General features: G+C 40.6%; 3 protein-coding genes across 5 annotated transcripts; all 3 read right to left on the bottom strand.

The window, feature by feature from the left end:
- Window positions 1–251: 251 nt before the first annotated feature.
- Window positions 252–8360, bottom strand: arf2b (ADP-ribosylation factor 2b). Its single transcript, XM_018689469.2, has 5 exons — window positions 8200–8360; window positions 5910–6067; window positions 4819–4929; window positions 2788–2912; window positions 252–2178 (listed from the first exon to the last, which is right to left on the bottom strand). Exons 2-5 carry the CDS (start codon window positions 6055–6057, stop codon window positions 2017–2019), a joined length of 546 nt encoding a protein of 181 aa, XP_018544985.1. The 5' UTR covers window positions 6058–6067; window positions 8200–8360; the 3' UTR covers window positions 252–2016.
- Window positions 8361–10601: 2241 nt separating this feature from the next.
- On the bottom strand, window positions 10602–20465 carry LOC108892063 (mitogen-activated protein kinase kinase kinase 14). Its single transcript, XM_018689505.2, is given in 13 exon segments — window positions 10602–11819; window positions 13255–13355; window positions 13443–13563; window positions 13646–13752; window positions 13842–14022; window positions 14024–14406; window positions 14923–15073; window positions 15168–15331; window positions 16821–16925; window positions 18211–18339; window positions 18447–18576; window positions 18702–18836; window positions 20045–20465. Coding segments are annotated over 13 exon segments (2160 nt in total). The 5' UTR covers window positions 20333–20465; the 3' UTR covers window positions 10602–11654.
- On the bottom strand, window positions 20400–26017 carry LOC108892062 (uncharacterized). Of its 3 annotated transcripts, none has more exons than XM_018689501.2 (5): window positions 25629–26017; window positions 23405–23460; window positions 21596–21874; window positions 21196–21271; window positions 20400–20913 (listed from the first exon to the last, which is right to left on the bottom strand). In XM_018689501.2, the coding sequence occupies exons 3-5, from the start codon at window positions 21858–21860 to the stop codon at window positions 20532–20534; spliced, it is 723 nt and encodes a 240-aa protein (XP_018545017.1). In that variant the 5' UTR covers window positions 21861–21874; window positions 23405–23460; window positions 25629–26017; the 3' UTR covers window positions 20400–20531. The 3 variants fall into 3 exon arrangements, with proteins under 3 accessions (XP_018545017.1, XP_018545018.1, XP_050922186.1); XM_018689502.2 differs by lacking the exon at window positions 25629–26017 and adding an exon at window positions 23555–23641; XM_051066229.1 differs by lacking the exon at window positions 25629–26017 and having other exon boundaries at window positions 23405–23538.
- Between the last annotated feature and the right edge of the window lie 98 nt (window positions 26018–26115).

The raw sequence follows: 26115 nt of genomic DNA, 5'->3' as shown, positions 1-26115 counted from the left end.
TTGAGATATTTCACTCTGCATCAAAGAGGCACATTGACTGACCTTATCTTGACCTTTATGAAAGAGTCATTTTCTACCATTTTCAGACATTTTAGAATCCACACAATCAATCCAAGAAATAATGTTTTATGAAAATAATTAGTTGCAGCACCGCAGTTGAAGCTGATGGAAATGTATTTTATTTTGAAGGTTACCCCTTCACAAGCGGATATCAAACTAAAAGAAAAAAAAAAGTCTCCTTCTCCACCAACTGTTGGATCAAATCATGTTTATTAATGTGTTCAGGAAATCCCCACAGAAACAGTTTACAGGGGAACTTACAGATTTACAATCATTCTTGACAGAAGTGCCAGCTTAACCCCCATGGTTCAACACTGAGGACGCCTGCTGAATCTCACGACCAGCTAACTGCACACCCATTCCCCTCAACAGGTCTACCACCAAGTCCTTCCAGCTCGGTGACGAGCTGCTGACAGAGTACTTTGTTGTGTTTGTCTTTTCAGTCATGAAATGCAGTCATGTAATGCAGCGATATAATAAGAAATAGCCTGGAAACACCCAGACAACCGAAACAAGTTTCCTTTCTTCATGTCTGGACCGTTCACAGTTAAAGAGCCTTCATATTTGGTGCCAATCCTTCATGCCAACCAGGAACACTAAGACAGCTGGATGCTTTGAGATTACAAAGTAAACTGCCAACCGTTGGTGAGAAAAAAAATCTCTTCAGTCAAAACTGTATCGCAGTTTAGGCCCTCGAGGATACACCGTTCTCATGTACAGGATTTGTCATACTGCTCAAATGCATTTGGTTCAGCAGTCAAAGTACAAATAGAAATGCTAAAACTAGTTACAGAAAAAAAAAAACACATGTAACATTTCTTAAAGGAATAACATGTGAAGCTTGTGAATGTATCAGGACACCGGCTGAAGTTTGTGAAATGCCCAACACCTTGACTTACGTTTAAGTAGGAACACTGTCAGAATGATTCACTACACTGAGGGTCAACTCAGGAAAAATCCAATTAAATCCAGGGAATTCGACGGCTGCTACCAAAATAATCTGAAAAGACAAGAATTGCATATACTTGCGGATTCTAATTTTAAATTTTTAAGATTGTTGGCTTGCCTTGTGCTTCACGGTCTCTCTTAGTGGGGGTGGGGAGAAAGGTAGTGTTCACTGGAGAACCATTGCTAAGAATAATCTGTTATATGTATTCCAATATAATAATAATAAAACAAACAGCATGATTTTCAAATGACACCAGAATGATCGAGGATGGGCGTTCATCTATTTATATATTTTTTTTACTTTTTCTGTTTTTTGATTTGCTTCGACCTGATACAGGTTAAGATGCAATTTACTGAATCTCTTACTGGTGGGTTGAGGTTTCAAAATCAAAAAGAGGTTAAAATGAACATCTAGCATTCAGTCTACCTTGGGTGAACGTTTCTACTTAACAGATATATACTACAGGGAGGGGAGGAGGAGAGCTTGCACCCTTGCTCTTTCTTTGCCGTATGAAAACCATGCTTCCTCTGGAGAGTAAGGGTGGGGGAGAAGGGGGCCGTGCAAGACTGAGAGTGGGGGTAGGCTGAGTGGGGCAGAGGCTGAGTTTGGTGGATGGAGAGAGGGGCTTGAAAACCAGACTGCTGATTCCACAGGAGGTGTGTAAAAGGCACGCCAGGGTTACTCCCAATCCCAGCCAACATACACAGAGACGCCTTCACACCCACACACACTCGCTGAACACACAAGGTACACACACACGCACGCACGCACGCCCACGCACACACAAGCAGCACAGGCTAGAGCCCCACTGACGAGGGACGAGGGCGGGGGTGGGAGTGGGGAGAAGCAGGAGGGAGGGAATGAAGGAAGTTCTTGAAAGAAAGAGCTGGGGCTTAAACTTGGGGTTAGATGGGAGCGAGGGGGCCTGGATCCGGTGCTGCCGCTGTGTTGAAACAGAAAAAATAAACAACAAACAAAAAAAAAAAAATCAAAACTGGTGGAATGGATCATTTCTGGTTCTTCAGCTGGTTGGAGAGCCAGTCCAGGCCCTCATACAAGCCGTCCCCGCTGGTGGCACAGGTGGCTTGGATGTACCAGCTGCGCTGACGGAGGGCATGCAAACCCAACTTATCTGTGATCTCTGCAGCATTCATAGCGTTGGGGAGATCCTGGGAGGAGAGGGTGAAACAGTCTCATGATACAGGTTCGATATCTGACAGGTTATATAGATTACAGCTGGATTCTGGTCAATTTTTACATGTTGTTAAGTACATCAGTTTGGTCTGCATAATGTTGAAATGAGTTATGACAAGTTAAAAAGTAACGTATTTGATGCTGTATGAGCCTCCTTGACTAACAATAGTCTTCAAAACTGAAGTGAATCTGTGTGGACCCGCCACAGTTTACAGGACTGTCGTGACTGGATATTTCGCTGCCCATCTCGTAGCAAATCTCGAGCTCGAATTTACGAGGAGGACCAGCTGAAACAAGACTCTGCTCATTGATCGGAGCTCTGTTTATGTTTTTTTAAGAGATATTATCTCTGGCTACGAGACCGGAGTTTGGAAGTCCAAGCACTTTCTGCAACACTGGTGTTTATCTGATGAAGCTGAATCATCAAGAATCGAATCAGGAGATCAGAGCTGATATCCAGCTCTCCTGCAGATGCCTCCTCGTCTGCTCCCGATCAAAGCACAGGGGCGCTATCTGCACCAACTTAAACCGAAATAGTTCAAACAAACATCTGAAGATACTCCGAGACAGAAACGTGACCTCACCTGTTTATTTGCAAAAACGAGCAGCACAGCGTCTCTGAGCTCGTCCTCAGCGAGCATTCTGGACAACTCCTCCCTCGCCTCGTTCACTCTCTCCCTGTCGTTGCTGTCCACCACAAAGATGAGCCCTGCAAACAGAAACACAGCATTTGGTTAGTACGGTGTCTGCTCTGCTTCATGTAATATATGTTACATATATCTGCATTACTAGTCACAACACAGAAATGTAGCTGTGTAATCACTCATCGTCTGGTTTCAAAGCATTTTCCTCTCTCTCAGATCAAAAGCTGTGACTTTGTTCCATTAATAATTAATTGTGTGCAAATTGTTCCCGCTGCTTAATAAGTCTCTTTGACCTCATCGAAGCTAAAGCCTCATATTCATGTAAAGGATGAGTGCAGCCCCAGACTCTGTGGTTCTACCGTGGCTTTTATCTTAACCAAAATAACCCAGAAACATTTGAGGATCATTCTGATAAACTGGATACTTACAGTCAGCTCCACAGCTCAGTTCACTCAAAAATAGACTGAAAATGTGTCACTTGTTAACCACGGGTCTGCTGAGTGTGAAAATCTCATCAAACCAAGAGCTGATAAACACCTGACTCACGGTATCTGATAAGTTTAAATGCAGTTAAGTTCATTACTTAGTGCTGCCGTGACAGATGATGGAGGAGTTGGTGTACAGAAGACAGAGCAGCTAATTGTGAAGCAAAATGAAATGACAAAAGTCTTTGGGGAAGATTTGAAATCATGAAGACGAATGAAGATGTCCTGACCCCTGTGTCAAATCAGTGTTGTGTTTCAGCATTATTCATGTAGCTCACTAAACGTATACAGAAGTTATTTTTATATCGTCGTGGTCACACAGACACCCACAGCCTGTGAGGGAGTTGGCACTTGCTCATGTTGTTGCAGCAGCATCTGTACTCGGCATCACTGACTCCTGCTCTCTGTTAAATTACAGACTCTTTGCTGAGAGCAAAAAAATGGCACAAAAAAAAAAGACATCAATTATCTGTGAAAGCAAGGACTAATATACCACAGTGGGTTTTCTCCTTTGTTCATATAGTGTCAGATTAACAAAAAAGTGTGATGGTGTCATTTTAAGGGTAAACTGTTCACTGCTGACAGAGAATGTGAAAGGAGTCAAACTGTCTCCTGCACTTGTTGTCTTTAAAGTTTAAGTCAGAGGAACTGATGCTGCTTCTTCCTATTTGATGCAGGTATTTCTACACTCATACTACAGCAATGGTCCCTTTTTTGCTTGTGGCCCCTTTAAACAAAACCGCAGCTCCTTGTGAACCTCCACCACACGAGCTTATGGGCTTAATATGGAAAGGAATTAGCAGCTCATCCAAAAAGTGAGTTTTCTCTCTTGAATTATGTCAGTTGGAGGACTTTCAGAGTCCTGAAATGGTGAAAATGCCCACTTTTTCACACAAGAAATGAAATAAAAGTCAAACACTGTTGCAGAGTGCACATAAGTAAATTCATACAAATGCTCAAATGCTGGTGCAGCAACTACAGAGTCTTTCCGTGCTGAAAACCAATATATTTTCTGGAGTAAGACATGATGCCTTTTTTGATAAATGATGCTGTATCTAACTGTCCTTACCAAAAAGGATTCATACATTCAATTTCACACTTGGATGCTCAGTATGTGGACAGTGATGTTTGCTACTGCTGCTGCTGCTGTTAGATATTTGTCTGGTGCAGGCAAAGAAAACAAGGAGAAGCTAAAGCAGCAGCTACTATGTTAGCTGAAATCACAACATAGGGGAGACTTTACCTGCAGGCTGTATCATGAGTGGTAAATACTTTGCCACCACTAACCTATAGCGCTTTCACATATGAATTAAATTTCAGGAAGCAGCAGGGGAAGCACACAATATGCCCTTTGAGAAATGAACAATGGTGTATGAGTCATTGGTTCAGTGACTTTAAGATCATCTTTTATGCACCAGCGAGGCCACCTATGGGCGGTACTGTTCACTGACACCTCTGCTAGCTCAGCTTAAGCCCCCCTCCTCACCTTGAGTGTTCTGGAAGTAGTGGCGCCACAGCGGCCTGATTTTGTCCTGACCGCCCACATCCCACACTGTGAAGCTGATGTTCTTGTATTCTACAGTTTCAACGTTAAAACCTGGACAGAGGAGGAGAAACAAAGGTGAGTCACTAATGGAAAGGAAAAAACACACAATTCAAGTCTTGATGTACGCGTAACATTTGCAAAAGTACTAACATTTGCAAAATTAAACTGAATTCATTTCCAGCTCTAGTTCAGTGTGAGTGTTTAAGATTAGCCTTAGACATCAGGGCTGAGTGTCAAGCCTCAACACTTCTTAATGTGACCATGCAGAGCTGATGCAATTAGTCCATTAATTGATTAGCTATTTTGATAGTTGAGTAAGTTTTAGCTTTTCCAATGTATGGATTTGCTGCTTTCCTCAATTTATTGTCCACATTAACTCAATATTTTCTAGCTTTGCACTGTTGTTTGAACAAAACAAGACATCTGAAGACAATACTTTAGATTTTTCCTGCCATTTTGTAGACCAAATGATTAATTAGTTAAGTGTAAAACTGACCAGCAGATTAGTCTATAAGAAAAATAACTGTTAGTTACAGTTTCATGTCATGTGAACACCTCCTTATGTTTAGACCATATTTCTCATATCAGTGGTTTTAAAGCCACAGTGAAAAATTAGCTACAAGCTACTTAGCTTTTTTAAATGTATGCAAATATTATCTTAATTGTAATCATATTTGTGTGTGTGCGTGTGTGTGTGTGTGTGTGTACTACTGTGTATAACTTGGTATTATGTGTCTTGTCTAGTAAGCTGATGGAAACACTATATTTGATACTGTACATTGCACCTTGCAACTAAATTATACATATGAGAACTTTATCTTTTTTTTATTATCTTTTTTATAAGACCAAATTGTTGGTTTTTTTTTCAGTGTCGGGCTACTTCATGTGACACCTGAAGAAAAAGGTTTTGGTGTCTGTATCAAAAAATACCTGTACTAGCATCAAAGGTACCCAGCCCTGCCCATACCGAGTGGAAAACTGTTGTATGCAAGTGTAAAGTAAAAGTAGAGGTGATTAATACATATTCATACCAATGGTGGGAATGGTGGTGACTATCTCTCCAAGCTTCAGTTTATATAGGATGGTTGTTTTTCCAGCAGCATCAAGCCCGACCATGAGAATCCTCATCTCTTTTTTGCCAAATAGGCCTTTGAATAAGCTTGCAAATACATTCCCCATGGTGACGAAGCTGTCGAAGAGGAGAAGGAAACAAGAATTAGGAGGGTTAATGTCTGCAGCTTTTCAGTTTCAGCCTGGTAAACACAAAAAGGAAAAGGAGGAGACAGAGAGAGTGAAGGATCATGATAATAAATGCACCACCTGTCAGTTAGGAGAGTGTGCTGCTGCAAGTAAATACATTATTTCATCATTGTTGGGACGGTTCATAGAGGCACAAATGAATGAACAAGAATAGGTTGGCAACAGCAGACAATTCTCACTGCACCAGAAGCAGCACAATGAAGATAAAATGGTGGAAGCACAAGTACGATGTTTACTTAAGCTAATGGTTATACGTTGAGCCTGTACAGTCAACAGCATTAACCATTATCTGACACTTCCCTGCATTATCTATACGACACAGCTGTCAACTTTGCATAACTTATAATCAGATCTCACTACTATACTGCCAAAAATCACATATACATTTAGAACGATTAGCCGATCAAGAAAAGATTAGTCAACAACTATTCTGATAATAGAATGATCATTTTACCATTTTTGCTAAACAACAACGACAAACTTTTGCTGGTTCCAGATATGAGGATTTTCAGTGTTTGTATTTTATATTACTGTAAACTGAATATCTTTAGGATTTGAACCATTAGTCAAATGAAACAACATTTGAAAGCATCACCTTGGACTATGGGAAGTTGGAACCTAATTTATTTTCCATTATATTCTGTCACTTGAGAGAAAATGTTTGAACTACAAATGGAGTAGATATTCAGCAAATTAATCAATAATGGAAATAATAATTATGTACGGGTACATTTAGAGCTGCAAAAAATTGATTAACTGATAACTGACTGGCTGACGAAAATTAATCATCAATCAGTTTTTAAAGCAACAATGCCAAACATTTTAAGGTTCCAGCTTCTCAAATGTGTCTTTTTACTTCTTTTCTTTGTCATGCATGACAGTAAACTGTATATATTTAGATACTGGACTGCTGAGACAATAGACATCTGAAGATGTCAACTTCGGGTTTTGGGAAGTAATAACAGGCATTTTTCACCATTTTCTGACGATCTATAGACAGAGCAAATAATGGATTGAACAAGAGATAACCTGCTGATTAATTAATTAAGAAAGTAATTCTAATTTGACATTTTGAGTTAGTCAATCGACAGAAAATCACCCAATTATTATTGTAATAGTTGAATTTTCAATTTAGTCATTTTTTGAGCAAATATTGCAAACATCTGATGGTTCCACCTTCTCAAATGTGAGGTCTATCTGCTTCTTAGGTGTACGTAACAGTAAACTGAATGTATTTGGGTTTTGGAGGGTTGGTTTTGTAAAGTTTTATCAAGCATTTTCACCATTTTCTGACAAATTGCCAACTAAACGATCGACTGATTGATAAGGCAAATAAATTGATAATGACACTGAGGTTTAGTTACAGTCCTAGCTACGCTGTTAACCCGGATAAACCGAACAGAAAACCGATCACCAGATCAGAGAGGCCTGGTCCAGCTGGTATACAGCACGGATAATGTTACTGACTGTAGGTGTGAGCTTCCTAGCATGCTAACAACACCCCGACCTTAGCAATAGGCCTGCAATCCAGCTAAAGTTTGAATTAACGCTTAAATGATAAACAGTGGCGCTCCGTGTGCGTTTAATCGTTGATTATTTCAGATATGTGAACAGTCGAAGTTGGACAGTTTTAGCTGGTTACAATGACTCGAAGCAGATTACCGTTTACTTCACTAAGGGCGGATGCTTCGACTAGTTAGCTTGCTGCTAACGCACGGGCGACACCATTCGCGAACGGTTTACTGAACTGTACCGTTTACAACACACGGCGACGCGTTATCTCATGTTAACCTTAACACATCTAACGTTGACATGCCATGAAAAGTGCTGGTCAGATTTAAACTCGATGCTCTCTCTGTAGCTTTTCAATCTTATAGGAACTACTTTGGGCGAGCAGGCTAACTGAGCAGCCGCTACCTAACTGCCGCGTCACAGTAAAGAGAGTGCACCGTGACGTCATGTTAACCGCTGAATAAAACCGTCCGTTCTCACAGACCGGCCGTATGCTCACGTTAACTTACATTTAAGGACCAAAAACTGCGCGTTTGTGTGAATATTTACCTTTAGAAAGACAGCTTCTCGATCTTTCCGTTATCTCTCACTGTCACTCCAAAATGGCGTCTTGCGCAACCAGGGAGACACCGGCGTACGGGCACTTCCCACTATCAACCCGGCTCCAATCACCGAGGAAATTGTGTTACGGACAGCCCGCCTCCGTCCCCCCGCTGCCCAATCACAGCGTCCACAGACCTGTGTGCCCGGTGCACAAAATGTCGAGGAAGTGAACCGCACACAAGTTTATTCAAGTTTCAGACACAGCGAGAGGAGGATAGATAACAGCACTGACAGACGGGACCGGACTGGAATGGTTTCTCTTGTTTTGTTGGTGATCATAAGCCCAGTCTGTTTAACTCTACTGATGTTCATGGATGTCTTACCAAATGGGCCTTCTCTCAGTCCTAGAGGGCGTTTTAATGTTTCTTATCTTAAAATCTCAGAGCTCAGTTCAAAGAAACAAAATGACCACAGATACCAAAAATGACCACAAACAGACACAAAATGTCCACAGATACCAAAAACGACCACAAACAGACACAGAACTGTCACAAAGAGGCTCAAAAAGACTGCAAAGATATTTAGAATGAGGTGCAGAGTGACCACAAAGAGACACAACAAACACAAATGGACACAGAGACACAAGACAACTATAAAGAGATGCAAATCTACCACAAAATGACATGTTGACTACAAAGAGGGTCCAATGATATGAAAATGACCACAGACACACACAAGATGACCACAGCGACATAAAATGACTATGAAGAGACACAAAGTGACAACAAAGACAGTCAAAGTGAAATGTAAAACAACCACAAAGAGACACAAAATAGCCACAGAGACACAAAATGGTCAAATAGCTGACAACGATGTGCTTCATGTTTTCCTGTTTCAGCACAATAACACAAATGAAGACGCTTTCTCACTTTCCCACTCTTATTTTGATGTGAAAGAACCTGACTTCCCTCCTGATCAAATGATGTTTGCCATACTGCCCCCTCCATGGTTGGGGATAGACTAGGTTATGGTAATCGAAGTAGAGGAATAGGTTAGAAGATGAGGTGAGGGGAGATACACATTGACAGGGATTCTCTGTTATTTTCCTGTAGCAGATGGGATTTTTGTTCAAGCTGTTTGAAGAGAACAGGCAGCCCTTTAGCTTCATCTGTGTTGACATTTGGCCTTTTAGAGCTACTGGACACCTGCAGAGAGTCAACAACATCTATTGTCTGTCTTAGTTCAAAGTCATGTGTGTGTTTAAGTATTGTTGCATTTGTGTTATTAGTCTTCTCATAAACAATCATGTTATACCAGTAGAGAGATACTAGTAATGATAAGTAAATAACAGTTGAAGTTTTCTGTTGGGCCTGCTGGAAGGTGGTGGGCCATGTTTAAATATTTGCTAAAGGAGGAGCCTTGTAACTCCACATTCCTCAAACCTTAACTGAACCACAGGACCTTAGCCAGAATAAGAAATACTAAGGTTAATGGGTTCAAATCCTCTCTTTATAACATTACAATTTCCAGACACTACTGGGAGTAAAATTCACATGGAAAATGCTCAATTATTTGTTCACATTTTTAGTGGCCAAAGTAGAATTTAAATATACAGAGTGTAACACAATACTATAATCAGTCTCTAGAAATGTTTAATTGCTGAAGAAACACCCACCAGTTTCCTAAAGAAAAACAGTCCTGCTGAACCATTTTATATGTAAATTATTAAAATAATTCTGAATAATTTCACATCTGAACTAAAATATTTTGGTATCGCCTTGTTTTACAGGTTCAGTATTTAATGAAAATATCTTTAAAGTTTCCTGGAAAGACTGAAAATAGAGAAAGCAGAGGACTGAGACTGTTATTTAAATGAGTTAGTATTTTTGGACTTTCAGAGGAATTTCCATGACAAATTAAACCCCAGTGAATATTTATTCATTGTTCAGTGATTATTGGACATGTAAGACTTCATACATGCAGAATTATGTTTTTTTGTTGTTGACACATTTCACATTTTCAGGCTATCTATCTATCTAGCCAAATTACATGGTTATTTAACGATTTATATGGAAATGAATCTGAATTCACAGATGTATAAAATATTTTATATGTAAACCATCTGAAAAACCACAGGCGTCTAAGGCACGTGATTTGAATTACATGAACAGTTTCACACGTGATATAGTGACAAACTTTCTTTGCGAGGCCAAGGATCTTTTTAGTGCTGTAAATGTTTACAACACGTTACTGTTATGTGCTCTATGGTAACATAAGAGGCTTTTATAGTGATATGTTGGTCTTGAATGTATCATTACTGCTCATACAGTCAACCACTGTTCTCCAGGAGACAATGAGCGAAGGAGGCAATGATGAGAAAATAAGGAGAAGAAGCAGCTTCTTTGCCTTGAAGGTCATTTTTTATTAAGATATAAAATGTTGGTAACGTTCAAGTATTAAAGTCTTGAGGGCTCATGTGGTTATTATGACACTTATTCATTATTTAAAGCAGCTACACTTAGTCTAAACACTAACAAACACCAGCTGACATGACACTGTAATAACTGGATCTGTTTTCTTTTCCCATCTGCTCATGAGGAAAGAAAATCATCTTTACAAATCAAGTGTTGTATATACTGTATGTATATGAAGTAATCCATTACATTACCCATTCAATATTTATTCTAGCACTCTTATATACCCTGTCATTTTATTTATTGCTTATATATATATATAGAAAATAGTTATAGTAGTTAATAACAGTTAACAAGTCATTTATCAATGCAAGTTATACGTTATTAATAAGAACAACAAATCCTCCTCCAGCACATCACTTTTCTTATCTTCTTGTCTATCTCCTTTATTCATCAAGGAGACATCTCTCCAATTGACGGTTTGACCATTTACCCTCCAGCAAAGTGCTGCAAACGTTTGTCACTCACCTGCAATTATAAGCAATATTAAATATTTCAAAAGTTCTCACAATAATCGATAATCAAAGTCTGCAGCTGTAAATGTTAATAATCAGTGTGTAAACAGGTTTGGTCCTGCAGATCTTTTCTAGGAGAGAAGTGGTCAAACCTCATGAATTAAAGAGGAAAAAATAAAAGCAAAGTGTTGAGCTTGAGGAGGGATTTTTTAACAACCTGGCAACCCTAAAGTTTGTCTTCTTAATAACGCATTAGTAATCATTAATAAAGCTACTGATTACAGCCTAACTCTTGTACATACTTGAGCTGATTCTGAGAAATCCATCTCTAAAATAACAACCTAAAATTATACATTCACTAATCGGACATTTCTCATAGAAGCAGCAGTTTTCCAACCCGTTTCCAACTCAAATTGCATCGTGTACATCTACATGTTTTCATAGTTCAGTTCACATGATTTAAGAACAAACACAGCCTAAATTAGTGCAAACTATTAAAAAAAACAACAACAACAGAACAAAAAAGTCTGTTTCATTCCTGAAGTTCCAGCTTGCCGTCTCTGACCCTCCACCTCCAGCGTTGACATGTGTCAGGAGCGGGAACACAGCGAAGCCACACACAAGACTCTTTGATTTCCTCCTCAAACGACACCATCTTCCTGTCCAGGGTCTCCAGAGTGAAGGCTTTCCCTGAGATCTGACAGATCAATGACATTTTGTTGAATTTTATTTAGGCAAAACTCTTGTTCGGCTGCTTGTGTTTCGAGAATTTGGGCTTTTTCCAATTTTGTAGGAAAAAGCATTACTATTTCATCGTGATACTGTTACCAGAGCTCAGGTGTTGAGCTGGCACCAGTAATGACACATACTGTTAAATGCCAGAATGGTGCAATATTAATTTCCTTTTGGTGACTGTAAATTGCCTGTAGGTATGACTGTGAGTGTGAATGGTTTGGTTTGTCTCTATATGTCTGCCCTGTGGCAATATGTACAGGGTGTATCCTCTTGCCCAACGTCAGCTGGGTTTGGCTCCAGCCCCCCTGCAGATATTTAAGTGGTATAGATAATGGATGGATGGAGTTTTTGGGCCTTAAGTAAAGACTAGATCAATGTCTGCAAAGATTCAGCTCTGAATGAGTAAATTCATGGATAAAAGAGAGGAACAAATGAAGTAATGAACTCAGCACAGAGAGACGAACTGAAACAGTTTGGACCTGAACATGTCAGCTCCAGAATAGAAAACCTCATTCAAAAAATCACTAACAAATAAAGCAAAATTAAAAATACATTTCTGAAACATAACTCACTTCCCTTTTTATTGTATCTTTTCCTATTATAGGACTGTTAGTATAGGACTGAAGAGAAGCAGTTTGTTACCCTGTATACTGAGCACTGGACAATAAATTCTACCTTCAACCTTGAACCTTGAAATACCTCTGTTGTTAGTGACCTTTAACTGACACTTTTTCCCCACAACCACTGCCTGTTATAGTAACCAGCTCTGTCAAGTGTTGAGTTATGAAAATGAACAGAGAACAGAAAGGGAAGGTGTTAGACAAGAGCGAGGGCGTGATATCAGGGATGGGGAAACTGTTAGCAATGACTAATAATTCTGTCATGCTGGAAATTTTTCATGTATAGTTTTTTTGTATGTTATCAAATTGTTGATCAGTTTTGTTAAAAACACAAAGGATTTCAATTCTGAAAACAGGAGCTGTAGCAGAAACTCACTGATCTCAGAGTACAGACAGGACACTTCAGGAACATGTTTGATTCTTACAGAAAGTCAGATGAAAGAAATGACGTATGAGAGATTGTATTGAGTAACAGAAGCTAGACAGGAAGTGATGTCTTTGACTCTCTATGTGAACTCTGTGTTTTGTATGATATCACCACAGACCTGAGTCCAGACTCTGTGGATTTAGACTGAGCCCAAAACAAGCAGGTTTTCTAGAAGTGCTGAATCAGGGTTTCTGCTGGTTCTTTCTGCTTGAACTTGGAGCGATAGCAAAACATACAAATAGGATCCTCTTGGTTTATCCCCTCAGCTAAACAGTTTTCTGAAGTAAAATCTGATCAGGACACCCAAAAACCATCTTACCAAACATTCAAACAAGTCTAAAGTCTCTTACCTGATCACTGATTCCTATAGCAACATGGCCGATTTTGACCTGCCGACGCTCACGGATCCTCAGGCACTCGCCCTGGACATTCTCTATCCAGATGTCAACACCTGCGAGTGCCACAGCATTAAAAATGATGATGCCAGCAGCAGTGGTGAACCAGCAATTAACCTAGTGATAGATTCCTGCTGTCTTACCTTCAAAGCAGTACGAGGAGGGCTGATTCGCTGAGGCCAACCACTCCAGGTGTCCGTCTGTCTGACTGTTGCAGGAGGAAAAGACTCCAGAGCTCAGGTCATCAGATGAATGGTCAGAGTCCTTAAAAAGAAGAAGAAGAAGAATAGATGAACACATGTACACATTTGTGTCTGAATCCATAGATATTACCATGTGTACTCACCTTCTCTGAGGCATCTATCTGCGATGTATCTGAGCAGCTGAAACAGGATGGGGGGTCATCTCGAGGTTCAGGGGATGGGGTCTGGATCATGGTGCCTATTGCTACATCTAGTGACAGACACAAATTACAAATTGGTAAATAAGAGTGTATCACCCCTGCTGAGCTGTCTTCATGATGAATAGGTTCTCTGACTCACCGTCTCTGAGGTATTCCAGCTCTGGTCCTGACCCCCATGAACTGTCTTTTGGCCGTTGGCCTTTTTGCAGCAATGGGAAAAGACCTCTGAGAGCGTGGAGATACTCAGGTGGACAAAGAGGAGGAGTCCCACTCTTCCTCCTCCTCCTCTTCTTGCTCTTCTTCTTCCCAGTCCCCCTCATACTCCTTGTCAGTTTTCAGCCACTTCTCCTGATAAAATTCCTCCTCTCCCATGTAGATATCAACGTCTGAATCAGACTCAGTTCCCCAGTCTTTTTCATCTGCCGTGTAGTCATCCCGCAGAGATTTTGGCTGCGAGTCCCACTCCCGAGTTAAAGAATCTGTCTCCACTTCAGAGTCTGTGCCTTCCCAGTCATTGCTGTCCTCATCCACTGCTGTCGTTCTCCAAGGGCTCACCCAGTACATCATGGGAGCAGAACCGGCAGCTGATGGTTTATTTGGGGTGACCCCAGGGGACAAAGAGCAGGGGGTGTCTTCAGGCTGGCTCTTGCCATGATGCAGAATATCACAGGCAGTTTTGACGGACCAAGGACTCAGACCTCCAACTGCAGAGCATACTCACTTGATTAGTCATTTTTTAATCAAAAACCTGAGATCAGATGTTTTCCACTGACCCACTGTGCAGAAAAAGAAATAATTCCAACATTCTAGGATAAATCTCTGATATCTGCCATGGTGAAAGAAGTAATCAGATCCTCTACTTAACAAAAAGAAAAGAAATGCTCAGTAAAATGTAGTTTAAGTATTAAAAGTAACACTACTCATTCTACAGTCAAATGTCTTGTAACTGCTCAAGGTGGAGCTGATTTTAACTACTTTATATACAGTTAGTGGTTTCCAATCTAGGGATCGAACCTCTCTAAAGGGTCACCAGATAAATTGGAGAGGTCATGTCATTTTAATGAGGGAGGAAAGTAACTATGGACTGCCAAATGAATGTAGCTGAGTAAATAGTGAAATATTTCTCTCTGACATGTGGTGGTACAGAGGTAACATAAAATGCTCAAGTGTAATTCGACTAGCTCAAAACTCTCCTACCACTGAATATATAAAGTATGAACCTGCTCTGAGGGCCTTGGTGGTTTTCCTCCTGAGCTCCTTTGCAGATGCTCGTCTGTCAGGGTCCTTCTGCAGCCCGGCCCTGAACACTTTGGCTGTGAAGTTGTTGCAGTTTGACGGCACCTCCCACAGAGGTGGAGGCTCGTTGACAATCTGACAAACAGATGACAAGAAATGTGAGATTACTTTGCTGTCCAACTCGTCATGAAAATATCTGATTTTCAAGTAAAGACAAAGATTTTTTTACCTGGAGACACAGAGGATGGGAATAGTAACGTATCCATGGGTGGCATCCGTTGAGCATGTGCAGTAGCATACAACAGCTGCTCCACACGTCCGCCTTGGCACAGAGTCGATCCCCTCGAGCTACCTCTGGGGCCATGTGGGTCTCTGTGCCCGGGAAGGCAGCTCCTACATCAACAAACAGTAAATTCATTTTCATCTCCATGTCTTTGACCTCTGAATTACTTGTTATTCTCCCACGGCATTTCTTCTCTGTTTACATAGGATCATGCTCCTGTTGTCATGGATTATACTGCTTTACTTTGCTTGAACTAAACAAGGGACTAAAGTCAGGATATCAAAGTCTCTGTTGAATTGATTTTTCAACATTTATAGCACTTTGCAGTTGTTCATGCAGGCAAAGAAGTTGTTGTGTTGCATGTTCCATGTAACATCAAATCATTCATGCCCAAGACCTACTGACAGGTGAGAAAGTAAGGGGAAACCTGGCTAGATGCTCACTAACACACTCTGCTGGGTTTTACTTTTCACTTCATTCAGCAAGTCTACTATCTACAGAATCTAAAGGTTACTGAGGTTGTAGTGCTCAATGATGAGGTTCTCAGGATTGTTTAGGTTATTTAAAGGTTATGATGTACTGGGTTATTTAAGAGGTTCTCTTTAAGAGATTGCAGTGGTCGGTGAGAAGGTTGTAGTGGTCCTCTATGAGTTTTTAGGGGTCTTTTAGAGGTTCTAATGGTCACTGAGAAGTTTCTACATGTAGTTTTGGAAGTTTTAGCGGTCGATGACAAGGTTCTAGAGGTCCTTTAGAAAGTTTCTAGTGTGCCTTTAGGAGGTTCTGGTGGTTGTTGAGGACGTTGTAGGTGTCTTTGGAGTTGGAGTGGTACTTTACAAGGTCCTAGTAGTCATTCAGGAGGTTTCTGGTGGGCCTTTAGGGGATTTAGGGGTCCTATAGGTGGTTAAACACCTATGGGAGATTTTGAGTTGATGTATTTTGGAAGAACACTGTTCATTCATCCAGTAAAGTTCATACACTTGAAGACCTCAAAGACTGCTGGAGGGCTGTACGCTCAGGGACGACTTGTATCAAGCTTTCTCAGATTTGTTCCAGAGCATTACAAGAGCAGGGTCACACTTGCCAAATAGAAGTATGTTGAGTTGAATAAACAGTTATGAAACTTGGCATCTTGAATGAATTTTTCAAATCAGTCTTGCAAGTTCTCCAACTTTACCAATTCATCAGAGGTAAGCTAAGCTAGGACAATGGGACCTCTGGTGTCAAAGTGATTTAAAGTGAAGTCTATGCAACCTTTGAAAGACCAAATAATATTTTTCCTAATATAAAGAAATGTTTAATTTATAAGCAATAAGCAACAACATACACTATTGCTCATTTCAGTACACCCAGTGGTTTGGTCTGGTATGACCGGTAGTTTAGCCAATATGAGACTTTTCAAGATCAGCAACCTTTTGAATTTACAGGCATTTATTTCTGTCAATAAAAAGTAGGAGTATAGTGAAATTTGACTGGTGGTAAATGTTTCATTTGTTTAAGGAAATTTTTTATTACCAAATCCAACCATGTGATGAACAAATATCAACTGAATCATTGTTAATTCTGTCATGGAGTATTGCTGACTTTTCAGAATCAACTCACCCCTGAATGCCTTGGTGCTCCGTCCACTGTCATCTAATGTCTCTGAGAGACCAAAGTCACAGAGGAATGTGTCTCTGCAGTCTGCAGACAGCAGCACATTGTCAACTGGAATAAAATCAACACACAGGATTTAGAGAGACAGCTTGTTTTCATTTGGTGCTCATTATGAAACAGTTGACTGAGAAATCAGGAGGCTGTCAGAGGCTGTCAGAGTGATGGGTACACACAGGAACAAAGCCTCTGCAGCTTTTGTTGGTCCAGCTCCTCAGCAGCTGTCTTAAAGGTAACACAAGGTACAAAATCTCCAAAAATAAACCACATGCATACATTTTTCCACCTCTTCATGAAGATCTAATACGATCAGACTGCTTAATGTCGTGGTTGTTGGCTGAGTGAACCAGCTTGGAGCACAATGGAGGGGCCTAATTTGAGCGAGCCCCCTCCTACTCAATCCTCTCAGCAGGGATTACTGAGGGTTTAGGGGTGAGGTGTCAGTTTAGGATTAGGTACCATCACCAGGGATGCTAGCTGACAGTAGAACCAGCAGCTAGAGGCTTTACTGGGCTTCCTCCCTCCCTGTATGTGCTGCTGATAATATCAAATCTGCTAGCAGTGCAGGGAGAGATGGGGCACTGTGAGGACTCACAATAAACTCTGCAGGATGAAGCTGAATCAAAATGGAGGTTGCACAATTTCATACTGTAGCTGTGTGAGGTGGGGATAATTTTAACTACTCTATAAACTGTTAGGTAACTGCAAAGTAAATGTAGGTGTCAAAAAAGTTTAGTGGTGTAGTGGTGGAAGAAGTATTCAGATCTTTTATTTAAGAAAAAGTAGCAATACTTCTGTATAAAAATACAATGAACTACAAATAAAAATTCTGTATTAGAAATAAGTAAGTAAGTAAAAGTGCAGTATTATTAGAGAGATCTGGTTAAAGCAAGAAAAGTAAAAGTGCTCACAATTCAGAAAAATTGCATCTGCAGTTAAACTTTTTTTAGGATTTATTATTACTGATGCATTAAAATTTAGTAATATTCTACTATTACAGTTGGCTGAGGCACTAACAGTCTGCTGTTTGCTGCTGTGCAGGTATCAGACAGTGGGTTTTTAGAATTTCTTTTTTTCCTGAATCTTACTGCTGGAAAAAAAATCTATGTGTGCTCATCAATTCAAGCAACCTCATTCTTCCACATTGCACTTTTCTGTCATTTAATTTAAAACTGCTGATTGATCCAGGTGTTACTTACCTGATCTGAAATGTCCCGTTATAGTAAGCTTTACCTCAGCTTTTCACTCAGAGTGAAAATCAACACTGCCAGCTACTGAGAACTAGTATTAGCCCAGATCTAAAATGTTAATATGTCTAAAAATATCAACATGAACACACCTTTGATATCCAGGTGAAGGACTTTTCTGTGGTGCAGGTGTTCTAACGCCCGCAGTGACTGATGAAGGTAGTGCAGGGCCAAATCCTCAGGTAGGCAGTTCATCTCTTTTAGGAGCTGGGCCAAACAAGCTAAGGTTTGTAAAACTCAAACTTAGTTTTGCATTTCATTGGCTATAAGCATTACATTCTTATCATGAGAGGTTATATCTATTATTGTCATACTGATGAAAGTGTACCTGGCTTCAAGTCCATGAAGAGCACGATGTTCAGTCCCTCCCTCACGGCCCCAAAGAGCTCCACAACTCGGGGGGTGTTCAGAGCGCTCCACGTGCTCACCTCCTCGCTGCTGAAATGACTCAGTGGAATCTGAGATCAGTGGACACGATAACTTTTGACTTAATCATCATTACAGTGTTCAAGAGCAGGAGAATAAAAGCTTTGGGTGGTGCATATCTGGACTTCACCAAATGACTCACTCTTTCTTGGCTTACCCTCTTGGCAGCACATTCGAATCCAGTCCTTTTGTCCCGAACACAGAACACATCACCATATGAGCCGTTCTGGATGTGGTGAAGTATGCAGTATTCCTCTCCCTCCCTGTACTGAGAACTGCTGGGCTGCAATTGCTTAAGGATACAAAAGTACACATCGACAGCATAAGAAAAAGGCACAAAAACATAAAATTAATCAACTAATCAACTAATTGTTGCAGCTCTAGTACATTTTTTAAGTACAGAACCTAGGTCCAATGCTGAGGCACCTGTACTTTTTTCTTTAAAGCTGCACGAATCAATAAATCAATCAGCTACTGCAGCCTGAGTATTTAAAAGTTACAGATTGTAAAATTAAGTAAAGTTATTAGAGACCAAATTCTACTGTCTGTTTTATAAAGTCTGACATGCACAAGCATTGATGATGTTAAGTTGTGACTCTCGCCCTCAGATTTTATTTGCTCTCATGCTGGAGGTACAGTGTTTTGCTGGATGTTTGTTTAACAGAGAGAGTACAAAGTCACTGTGGTTATAAAAGATTACCTCTCCTGTCTGGTCGCACAGCGAGGGGGAAAAATACTTTTTAGACTGAATCTGACAGAATCTCCTCAAGAATGTAAAAGAGAGAAAGACTGAGATATCAAATACATCACAGTGATGTTACAAGATGCTCATTCCTCTCTGCATGTGCCGTGCTGCTGCAGTCTTTACACTTTCAGTTCAGACTCATACAGTGTTGAATGTCATATAGACGTGTCTATATGCATGTCTGAAAGGGTCTTAAAAAGGTGGATATCTCAGACTCTGCTGCTTCAGCTTTGACCAGTTTCATATTCTAATCTGCCTCTTGTGAGTCTCCCAACTTCAGGGGAGGAAGATAATAAAATTGCTAGACTATCCCTTCATCCTTTATGACATAACTGGTGTTACCAGAAAGAAAAAAAAAGCGACCTGAAACTTTAAAATCAGAATTTCTGAGACTTGAGTTGTAAAATCTTCCAGAAAAAAACTTGGTTATTCTTATAATGTCATATACTTTACTGAGGAGGTGCAACAATTTGGAACCAGACCACATCAGGTAAGGTAACCCATAGTGAAATTAATGAAGTTTGAACAATTTTTTCTAGTTTATTTTTGTAAATTTGTGACTTTTTTTCTTGTAAATTTATAACTTTAATCTCAGAGTTTTCTCTCTGAATATTACCCACCTCCCTAAGTCCATCCTTTTATTTTTATTAACCTTCAATGGCCTTAATAGGCTGCTGTAGTGTTCAATGTTCATCATATGTTGGCAAATTAATGTCACTTGTGTGAGTAAAGTACTGTAGATGTAAATGTCTTACATGATGAAATATGAGTCCTTCGTTGACAGGTATGTTGTGTTTCCAGTCATTTAGAGTCTGCTTTATCAAATCTTTGAAAAAAAGTGAAACAAACAGCTTTGGCATCAGTGTCACTCTGCCTCTTAGTTCATCCAAAACTGTGTCACTCATGTCCTCAAAACCAGACTGGGATGTATTCACAGTGTTGGGGATGAAGATGGAGTCTGAAAGTCCCAGCAGGCTTTGCACACACCCTGTAGAGTCAGAACCCCACTCAGCATGATGGGAGTTAAAGCCAGACACATTCATTAGGTCAAAGGTCGAGTTTGACACGCCAGCTTGGACTCCAAAGTTATCTGGTGCTTGTGTGTCGTCCTCTGCACAGCAGGATGACTCTGAGTCACTTTCATGAGTGCAAATAGATTCAGAGTCCTGCTCCAGACCACAATCAGAGTCAGAGCCTCCTCTGTCATCAGTGCTGGATGTGTTCTCTCGTGTTTCTATTGATCTAGATTGGTCCTCTGATGGTGACACATCCTCTAAATTCTCTGACACAGTCACATACATCTGCAGAGCTGCAGCCTTCATCAGATCTGTAGGAGTGCAGGTCTCCATGGCTGCAGGAGCACGAGACTGAGTCAGTAAACTGAGGAGGAGGCGGGATGATCTCAGCGGATGACGTCGTCTCTGCATCTGCTGATTTCAACCAGTCGATCTCCTGCACCCACAGGCCGCGGATAATGGGAGGTTCTTCCCCTTCCTCCTGGCTCTGTCTCGTTTTGGTTTTCCTGCGCTGTTTTCTCTGCAGGTGGTAGCACGGGAGTTTGGTGGCGACGTCAAAGTCCTCATCCTCTGTGTCACTCATGAGGGGAGATTCCTTACCAAGAGACCTGCAAGTTAAGAGGGTAATACAGCTGAAGTGTCACAGGTTTAACAATCCCAACAGCCCATTCGGTCAATCCAGGTCAGATGACACCTGGCTAAAACGTAAGCAGCCAGTCTTCCCAGATGAGTGAAAGCTGTTACAGCATCAGATTAATGTCCACAGGTTTGCAGTGACACATTCAACAATCACCTTTGGGTCAAATGTTGAGGTGTCCACACACTTTACCTGGTAGTATATTTAGTTTGAGGCATGCATATAATGATGTGGATTGTTTATTATGAGGTACCTGAGTTTTTTGAGCAGCTGAGGTCTTGGGTAGGGGCACTGTGTGCTGGTAGGACTGAACTCCTGGAAGTCTTCTCCTGGGACAGAGAAATGTTGACAGTTATTACAGAATATGCAACAATACAGGCCAGGAGGCTTCCAGATGGCTACTGATTAACCTGGGGGATCTGTGGACTACACAGGCCACTCAGACACAAACTAGGACCTGATGAACCCTGTAAGAGGGTGTATGATTGTTGAAAGACCCAAAACACCTGATGACCCCAGGTTACATTATTGATGATGTGTCGAAGATTTCATGTGCCATGAAGTGGTTTTGAGCAGTTCCATTGGAAGTCCCCCCCCTCCTTCCCGCCATATCCATAATCTATTCATTGATCTACACAGACTCATAGTCTTACTCTCAGCCTGTGCGACTATGGAGACACAGGCATTCTCCTCGGACACCTCAGGCCCCTCTGTGACCACATGTTTGGCAGTGCCATGCTGCATCACCCGACTCAGATGGGGAGCAATGGCTTGGACCAGTGAGTCTTTTTCCTCCTCACAGCCTTGGCTGTTGTCCTCTTTGCCAGGAAACGAGAGTTCAGATCCTCCGGTGACAATGACAAATGGTGTGTTGGAGTTTAACATCCTGGGTATGGCCATTTCTCTGTTGGTGTGCATCTACTCTGTGAAAACTGAAGGAGGAAATGAAAAAAAAACATAAATTGTCAGTCTCCATGTTGAGACATTGCACTTAAAACCACATCAAGTCAACCAGCTGGTGGCACTAGAGCAAAAGTCAGGGGATCACCAAAGTCACTAGGATTCGTCCTCTGGGGACCATGAATGTCTGCAGGAAATTTGGTACAACAGGCATCAAACAAACACTAAGATATTTCATTCAGTATTTAGTGAAAAATTTGGTTGGTTGGTGGCGCTAGATGAAAAGTTAGGGAACCAACAAAATCTTTAGGGTTCATCTTCTGTGGATGATGAATGTCTGTGCCAAAATTCAATACTTTCAATATTTGCTGAGATATTTAAGTCATTGCTAAAACATGCACAATATCAGCCAGAGAATTCCAACTCTAGTTAAGCTGATATGTTGTTTTTTAATAATATGTTTAGTCATTGTCATTAATTGTTTTTTGGTCTGTAAAACTTAAAACGAGCCTTAAACAGTGACTGAACACAAGGCTGAAAAGTTTTGCTGCCTTCAGTGGATTTAAGTTTCCCTGTTGAACCTGTAATTGCGCCCCATAATGACATCATAGTGTACTGTTGTACACTTGTACATCACTACAGCAAGTTGTGCAGTTAAACCACTGGAGGTCAGCAAAGACAAGGTTTTCAGGTGGTGCCGAGTTACCCTATACACTCGCGTTAACATGTCATTTGTTAAAATTAGAGGTTTCTCCTGGCTGTCAACGATATAATCTTTGGTAAAAGTGAATCACTGAAATGTATTTTTTATTACTTCTACACTCTTAAATTCCCCCATAACACAAAAAACACATGCTAATTCTACCATAGTTGAAACAGCAAACAGCAAATTTGTAATTGGCTGGCATTTTAATATGATGGCATTTGCCGTGGCCGGGGCGTGAATGAACAGACACCAGTAGTGAGCCTGGCAAGGTGAGTATAAATAGCACGCAGAGATTTGGCACGCAGAGAAGTAGCTGCATGCTTTCCACTAGCCCAGCCAGCTGTCAAAGTCTTTCTTCCTCAGCCCCTCGCCATGTTGACAACGAATACTGAGGGATCAAAACACACGACTCTTCCCACGCATAGAGACAGCACTTGTCCTGAGGTCCGCATACAGAGCCTGAGAGGGTGCATGAGTAGATATCTGAAGTACTTTTATTTGATAATGTAAGGTCACCATTTTACCGAAAAACAAACTACAATTCTAAAGTTCATAGAGCTATTGTTAAAATAAAAAGATCCACTGGTACCTCAGGTGACTGTATTTAGGACAGTTAATCTTCCAGGACATGTAAGATCTACATCCCTAGTGCCATATCTCATACAATGACTACTCTTCCCATGCTGCACCGCTAACTACACCTCCTGTCAGCTACTCTGCCCGCTTCCCAAGAACCACTTCCCTCTCAACTCTGTAACCTGCGAGTGAGAACACCTCCAGTGAAACAAAGTCAGACTGACAGCGTGGTTTAAAGCTCCAGCTATATCTGAAACTCTGCACCAGTGGAGCATGTTACCTCACAAGGACAATCGGTCCTCTCCTGTCTCGGGTTCAGGTGAAATCCAGTGATCCCTGTTAAAAAAAGAGGAGAAAGTGTCTGTTCCTAACCCTCTTTCTGTCTGTTTGTCTTGTGTCATGTGCATATTAGTATCCAAGTGTAACCTACCGGCTTTCTGCCCCCGCAGGCTCCGCTGATTGGTCGACCACGTGTGTGAGTTATGGGCTCTTACACCTCTGTCACCCCGGCCCACCCCCCTTCCACCCACCACCCACACACAGATACCAGCCTCCAAAGAATCTGGATGGATACTGTTGATGCCCCCGGTGACACTTGGGTCTGTTGTGCTGTTTTAGGTCTTTGAATGTTTAATATATTTTATTTAATTTCTAATGTTTAATTTATACAGTACATTCACTTATCTATGCGCCTTGTTCAGCTGCCAGAGGAAAGACTGATCAAAGAGATCTTTAACTAGGAACACAATTATCCTTGGTTGCGAGAGGCTACAACTGTATTTTCCATTGTTGATCTAAATTTCATCTTTAGGAATAACTTGCAGTGTAAAATAAATACAGTTAAATGAAAATTATTAAGGGTTTATAAAGAAGATTGGAAACAGGAAATTTGTAACAAGCCAGTTTTGAGACTATATACACGATTAAATTTACAGAAAAATACAAAGGTCTTTGTGTGCTCAGTTAAGAAATGGTTCTTTCTCACTGACAATTGAGCTATAAAGGCATTCCTGAAGAGCAATGTGTGAGTGTTTTTTATGATCTGTATACTGATTTAAGGACATATTTGTTTGACAAGATCCAATCAAAGAACCTTTATTTGTTTTGCTTATCTGATGCTTTTTAATGTGGAGACCTTTGTTTTTGCAAGATTTATAGAAGATGCTAAACAGCTGAGACAAAGGACTCTGTATCCAATATGACAACTGAATTTGTGGAAGTGTACATTATGGTTTGTCATGTTGCCATTAAGGCTATCGTTAAGTGTCTAGGACACTCAAATAAACAATCAATCAGCTATGCCATTCAGCCACAACACTGATCAGTGTATACTTAGTATACTATAATTAAATATAATTTGGTGTACTATGTAAATAAATAAAGCATTCAATTGCTTTTGTTAACTTTATAGACCAAATTTAGATATAAATAATCAAGTGTATACATAGCCTTTCCTGTAATTGTTTCTTTATAGAATTTGATTAATGTTAAGTTTAATACATCTGCTAATTTTGCTACTCGTTGGCGATCAACACAAATCACAAATCACAGTAGCTTCCTCTCCACCAACACATCTGCTGTCCCACATAAAGATGACTGGAATCTATACATTCCTGTGGGAATTAGCGAAATACCAGAGGAGGGAGTGTGTGAGCACTGTGTGTGTGTGTGATTTGGGTGGAGGGTCTCTCTCCCTGGCAACATCTGAATGGGATCAGTGACTGACCAATAGTGAGGCTGAGTTTTAAAGTTTACTCTCACGTCAATAGGTTTTTGTCACTTCAGTCCTCTCTGCTGTTGGTGGGGCAACTCTGCTATACATAGAACTGAAAAGCCTCACTGGGGTCATACAACTTCTCCAGGTCTCACTGTAACAGATGTTGATTAATTGATTCCATTGAAAAACATGATGAAGAAGATGTTGTTAGTGGTATAAATCAACAATAAAGCCAAACTATTATTCTATTTCTCTCTGTTGATTGGAACAGCTAGACTTTTTTTTTCCCAGATATGTCATATAACAGTCATGTTCATACAAAGGGTTTGTCTGTACACTTAATATGGGCCTGCCAGCTTAGCATGAGAGACTGACAAGAGTGAAAACAATAATTTGTGTACAGATTAAACAAACAAGATGTTAATCAGTGAGCTTTAGAGATGCCTGTAGGCAGATTTTATTGGGACTGAGCCAGGCTAGCTGTTTCCAGGCTAGCTTTAAACTTCCCTTTTTATCTACATTAGATGAGAACGTTGAGGAAGGCATAAATAAACTAGACTCAGCCACTTTATTTAGATAAAACTGCCCTTTTAGCTGTAAGGTTACTTCCCCTTAGCCAAAGGTCAAATGTGGGATGGGAGGTGTTAGCTTGCAGTCCCAAATTACACAAAAATGTATGAATACACCCTCAAATTCAAAATTAATCAAAGATACGGGTTTAACAATAAAGGAGAGTGATTTTGGACTATAAATTCACATTTCAGCTTGTTTCACACCGTTAACTTACCATAGATAGATGATGTAGTTCTTCCGCTTTGGGTGGAGATAAAAGGCGGTGGAACAGGCGGCGGTAACGAGAGGTATTTCTCCAGTGAAGCGACAGGTGGTCACAAGTGTGCGTTTTGAGTAAGCTTTACAATGGGTTCAAACCCGGCTCAGCCAATCACAATCAAGGACCGGAACTTTACGTTTACGAAGTTAGAGCAAACTCACACCACCTGCTGAGTTTGCTACGAGCTGCAAGCTAATGGTCAAATGTAGTTTTTATTTGATGGGAGTTGTTAGCTAATCAAGCCACATAATTTTTTGCCATATATTTGGCATGTGGGGCAAATATACTGGTTAGCTGAGCTTAGCACAGAGAAATCCAGGTCCAGGAAGTCACTGCACCTGCCCCCAAAGCAAAACAAAACCACAAAGTTATTTTTACATTTTTGCATAACTTTTACCATAAGCATCACAATATAGTAGTATAGACCTCGTTACTCCTCACT

The sequence above is a fragment of the Lates calcarifer genome, linkage group LG23 (assembly GCF_001640805.2).
Source record: "Lates calcarifer isolate ASB-BC8 linkage group LG23, TLL_Latcal_v3, whole genome shotgun sequence".
Classification (NCBI taxonomy): Eukaryota; Metazoa; Chordata; class Actinopteri; family Centropomidae; genus Lates; species Lates calcarifer.
Note: the sequence above shows the minus strand (reverse complement) of the source record. Positions and strands in the feature narration are given on the sequence as shown.

What these genes read in the sequence shown, in the direction of transcription:
- LOC108892062 (XM_018689501.2), bottom strand. Translation starts at nt 21,860, where the DNA reads ATGCACACCAACAGAGAAATGGCCATACCCAGGATGTTAAACTCCAAC. An exon ending in CATAGTCGCACAGGCTGAGA is followed by an intron (nt 21,272 to 21,595) that starts GTAAGACTATGA and finishes TCTCTGTCCCAG; the next exon opens with GAGAAGACTTCCAGGAGTTC. An exon ending in CAGCTGCTCAAAAAACTCAG is followed by an intron (nt 20,914 to 21,195) that starts GTACCTCATAAT and finishes CTTAACTTGCAG; the next exon opens with GTCTCTTGGTAAGGAATCTC.
- arf2b (XM_018689469.2), bottom strand. Translation starts at nt 6,057, where the DNA reads ATGGGGAATGTATTTGCAAGCTTATTCAAAGGCCTATTTGGCAAAAAA. An exon ending in CACCACCATTCCCACCATTG is followed by an intron (nt 4,930 to 5,909) that starts GTATGAATATGT and finishes TCCTCTGTCCAG; the next exon opens with GTTTTAACGTTGAAACTGTA. An exon ending in TCGTTTTTGCAAATAAACAG is followed by an intron (nt 2,179 to 2,787) that starts GTGAGGTCACGT and finishes CTCTCCTCCCAG; the next exon opens with GATCTCCCCAACGCTATGAA.